Source organism: Podospora anserina, chromosome 5 (genome assembly GCF_000226545.1).
Source record: "Podospora anserina S mat+ genomic DNA chromosome 5, supercontig 2".
Taxonomy (NCBI): Eukaryota; Fungi; Ascomycota; class Sordariomycetes; order Sordariales; family Podosporaceae; genus Podospora; species Podospora anserina.
This window is the reverse complement of record NW_001914838.1, coordinates 23,556-28,213: the sequence shown is the minus strand read 5'-3', so window position 1 is coordinate 28,213 and position 4,658 is coordinate 23,556. Positions and strand designations below refer to the sequence as shown.

Below are 4,658 nucleotides of genomic sequence, written 5' to 3'. Positions count from 1 at the left end.
CCCCTGTGCTGGAAAATCGGTTTTTACGTCTAAAGCCGGTACGGTTTAAAAAGTTTATTATTTACCTATAACCACGGTATTAATATTTTTTATATTTTTTCTCACCTTTAAACGTTAAGTTATAGTAACGTTAACATTAACTACTTTAAAAAAACATTACTTAAAGAAAAGTTATAAAAAAAATATTATAAAAAAGATATTAAAAAAAAGATTTAAAGAAAAGTATTATTTAATTTTATAACCGTTAATAGTAAGTTAAATTAATTTAAATAAAGGGTAAAATATTTATTCCGCTATCGGTCTCTTAATAAAATAAAATAAAGTTTTTAATTATTACCGGAAAATAATAATTTTTTAATTAAAAGGTCGTAAAAATAATAAAATTAAAGAAATTTAATTAAAAAAAGGTTAACGCTATAAACTATACTTTTATCGGTAAGGGGTAATCGGTTACTTTAATTTTTTATTAAAATAAAGGTTAGGATTAAAATTAAATTTCCGTTAATTAAAAAGTTAATTAACTCTCTTAACGCTTTTAAAATCGCTATCGAAAGGTTTAATTATATAATATTAGCCTAATAAAGGTCGAAAAGTCGTAAGGTCCGGTATAATATTCGGCCTTACAAGGTTGGGTTATCGACGAGGGCGTCGACTTCGATTTACTTAATGATTTAAGCGTTAAAAGAGCTTATAACCTGTTGGGCTGGTGACCTAGGAAAGTCACTGGCTACGAAAATGAGGCCAAAATTAGCCAGAAAAAAAATAGTAAACAAATTGGTATTACAGTAGTTGGTTGTTGGTTAAAAAGTAAACAGTAAGAAAATCCAGCCCCAAGAGCAAACCGGTGTGGGTCTGGGAAAACCTGGGCCCTTTGGTGCCCCACACCTATCGACGTGGCGGCCATATACATTATTGGTACCAAATCCATGGTCTCCATGGAAACAAGCCCGGAAACATCTTGTCGTTGGCTGATATGTTGTTGAAAATGGGGAGCGCTCCCAGGTCGGCTATGAGTTGGGACCGGTGTTTTGTCCTGGCTCCTCATATGTATGCCTTCGACTCATAGGGCATCCCCTTCGTCTTGAGAACCCCGACGGCGTGAGCCAGGAGCATCACCCGCGGTACACCAGAATTGATGCGAGCTCAGTATCCCAGCAGTGGTACAACTGGACAATTTACTGCTGCAAATATTTGATGTCCGAAGATTTTCGGCAAGACTTTTGGCAAGGTTTTTGCAACAGGCGTATAACCCCTGACCTACTTGACTGTAGACATGTGTGCTTTCTTGTTACGCCATGTCGTATCTGAGATTCGACCGAGGCTTAAAGCAATACATTCTTCTGTTATGTATCATGCTTACCTACCACATGCGGGCTGGATGGAAAAGCATTGGGTGTATCAACATGAGACTTCCACACATGAACGGGGCGATACAACAGACAGTTCTTCCCCAAGACCTCAGAACGATGGATCTAGGGGCGAAAATCCATGTTGGCTAGGCCGCAGCTATCTGACTCGCCGCCACCTCGACGACCTCACCCACCTCGGACTTTCCCCACCCTGACGATAGCCAATCGGCGAAAAGGTCATTTTCAAAAATACTACCGCTATCTCTCCCAGTTTCCTTGCATATCTTCATGTCATCTATCCCAATACAGTTGTCTTTGGTCCGTTTGTTCAACAGTACAAAATGCCCTCGGTCCTCCCCTCCGACACCTCCACCACCAATTCCAAGTCTCCACCAGAACCAGCTTCCGCAGTCGACATCATCATCACGCTAGCCATCAACCCCGAAAACAAAGAACAAGTGGAAGCCAACCTCCTCAAGGCGGGCGAGTGGATTGAGAAGAATGAACCGGGGTGTCTTCAGTGGGAGGTGTTTTATCTGGAAGCAACCGGCGAGATGGTCTTGGTTGAGAGGTCAGCACCTATTGAACCCGCAGTGCGATGCTGGGTGACACTTACAATTTGGATTCAGGTTCAACGACCTCCCCACAGCCCGCAAATACCACCCCGAAAACAGAAAGAAAGACGGCATGATTGACGGGGGACTGAAATGGGCGAATGAGATTGTCGAAAAGGGCTGGCTGAGTCAGGAGCCCGACATCAAGGTTTTGAGTCGGAGGGGCGGGTTTGGGTTGAGGAAGTGGCAATGATTGTCAGGATGTTTTGTTGCATGTTGTTTTAGTACACCTCCTCGAGTCTCGATGCAATTTTCAGCATGTTGCTTTCAAAGTCGAGCCCCATCCCTACTGCGGTAAAGACTGACGCGGGCCGGGCAAGTCGGCAAGCTCAACATGCTCCACCGCACTGCTTTGCTCCATTCTCTCAATCCGCTCAGCCAACTCGACGAGTTCAGGATATCGTTCTTCTCCATCGCGCCTGATGCGCTCAGTGATGATTCTCCGTGCGGCTTCTTGGCTGAAGAGCTGGGCGTCGCACCTGGGACAGGCGTCTAGTCTTTTGAGTTTCTCCTTGTAACGCAAGATGATACAGCATGAGATTAGGACTACTATAGGGACAACCAGGAGGCCGAAAATGAGACCGATGATGAGGTTTCCAGTTTCTCTGCTCTCTTGCTCGGATGTGATTTCGGTGTTTGACATGGTTATGGTGAGGGGGTCTTGTTGACAGGTTGGGTCATTCAGAAGGTTTGGTGAACCAGTAAGGTACTCACGAATCGAGGGACAGTTCGTCGAGGTGAGCCAGTGGCTTGGTTGACAATATTCGATATTGGAAACCTGTGTTTGCCGAAGATTCCATTTCGGTCAGGACGTAGTGCCAGTGGCGCTTTTCATGTTGATGTACCTTAGTCAGTCAGTCGGTAGCAATGTTCAAAAAACATAAAGGAAGTCGCATTGATGCATTGTTCGGCTAGGTATTCTTAATTGGAGTTACAATGAGAGATCTGTTTTCTGAACACTCCATTGTCTAGGTACGTATCTGAAGGTATCTCAATGATTGATAGGTACCTTAACTCGTATGCAAGACGGCTCCCCATCTAACAACACCTCAAAGGCGGCTAGAAGAGAGAACGCGAGGCTTGGACTTAATAAGACAACACACAATAACCTCTTACGAACTCCACTGTCGAATGGGTACCATGTCAATGCAAATGGCCTCCCATGCGTGACTCAGAAAAGGATCATCTGCCATGTGGACTAGATTAGCTACAATATACATCGGCAAGGTGGGATCTATCATACTTGTCGCGATCATTTATTGAACTGGATCAACACGGCTGAAATCAGGGGCCACAGGTCGGTGGTCGAGGAGGATATGATGTGGAAGCACGCCGCTGGCATGGATGGCTTCGCATAATGACTCCCTGGCTGCCTGGGAAGCACCGCAGACAATGATGGTTGGCATCGCACTCTCCGGAGACGGGCCTAGCATAAAACTGGACCAAGCCAGGAAGACATCGTCCGGGAACTCCCAGTCATCTAAAACAACAGATAGCCTCGCTGACAATGCCTCAAACAGGTCCCTCGCGTGGCCGATCGCTTGCCAGCAGCGATTTATTCCAACTCTTGCGTGTATGTATCCCTCTCTAAGGCAAGGATTGGGTTCCGGCTCGGTAGCGACGCGTGGTGACACCGAAAGCAATTTGCAAAATTAAGAAAGTAGCAGCATCATGCTCCTTACTGTAAGGTATAAGTCTCGTTTGGCGTTAGTGTACTCGGCCAGACACGGTTACGGCATGGCGAACAATGGAACAGCCAGGCAGCTAGTGGTGAAAACGAGAAAAAAATAAGTGGTCTCGAATCTACAGGCTGGGTAGGGGGTCATTGCTGCTGGCTTTTGGAAACTGCGTGTATTCGTTGGGCATACAGAATCAGCCCCCACCACCCCCCAGCCCAAGTGGTTGAAGACATTGGTTCGGCACTTTGATTCGATATTTTTGTTTACGTGAATCCGTGCAGCGGCCCGTGCACCATCTTTGGCCTTTCCTACCCCTAAACTCCTCCCAAGGACGTTACGAGTTTGCCTTGCACCTACAGGGCAAAGTGAAACGAACGAGATCAGAGAGACACCAGAATTGCCACTGCGGCACCTTTCACTCCGAACTCCGGCACATATGTAGAGAACTTCTCGTACTAGCGAGACCGCCTCATCGTTCTCAAAAAATCTTCGACGAAACCAAACCAAGACCCTCTCCCAATCGTGGTGGATCCGCCGCAAACCAGTACAATGAATGGTACACATTCTGGAATCGCTCTTGTAGTCCTCACCCTAAGCCTCATCTTTAGCATCCTCCAATCCACCAAAACCATCATTTCAACCCACAACGACCCCCACCCACCCCCCCAACACACACCCCCTACCCCGCAACAGAATTCCTCACCATCCCCCTAAACAACCCATCCACATACCCCTCGCTCCTCCACTCCCTCCAATCCCGCGTCAACAACCCCCACCCCTCATCATAATCCTGTATCCCCTCCCGCACATAATAACTCCCCGCCAACACCCACATCGTCCACCCCGCCTTCTCGCTCCGCACATAACTAGCCAAACAATTCGCGTACGTACCCCGCCAAGTATTCACATCCATCGCAAACCCAAACTCACTCAACAAAAACCCCAAACTCCATCTTTCCTTCAAACCTCATACCTTTAAACCCCTTCTTAAACAAATTATATTCCAAAAAAAAACA

At 46.1% G+C, this 4,658-nt stretch overlaps 3 protein-coding genes across 3 annotated transcripts in view; 1 reads left to right on the top strand and 2 right to left on the bottom strand.

Moving 5' to 3' along the window:
• Positions 1-1,690: 1,690 nt before the first annotated feature.
• PODANS_0_1510 (uncharacterized protein) lies at positions 1,691-2,156 on the top strand (the record flags this gene model as incomplete). Its single annotated transcript, XM_001904324.1, has 2 exons — positions 1,691-1,920; positions 1,979-2,156. The coding sequence occupies 2 exons, from the start codon at positions 1,691-1,693 to the stop codon at positions 2,154-2,156; spliced, it is 408 nt and encodes a 135-aa protein (XP_001904359.1).
• A 1,063-nt stretch (positions 2,157-3,219) lies between these two features.
• On the bottom strand, positions 3,220-3,573 carry PODANS_0_1520 (uncharacterized protein; the record flags this gene model as incomplete). Its single annotated transcript, XM_001904323.1, has 1 exon — positions 3,220-3,573. A coding segment is annotated over one exon (354 nt), but the record flags the coding sequence as incomplete, so codon positions are not given.
• A 748-nt stretch (positions 3,574-4,321) lies between these two features.
• PODANS_0_1530 (uncharacterized protein) overlaps positions 4,322-4,658 on the bottom strand; it is a gene marked incomplete at both ends in the record, with an annotated part of 1,023 nt that continues 686 nt past the window's right edge. The window contains one exon of the mRNA XM_001904322.1: positions 4,322-4,609. Coding sequence (XP_001904357.1) covers positions 4,322-4,609 — 288 coding nt within the window. The remainder of the gene's footprint in view (positions 4,610-4,658) is intronic.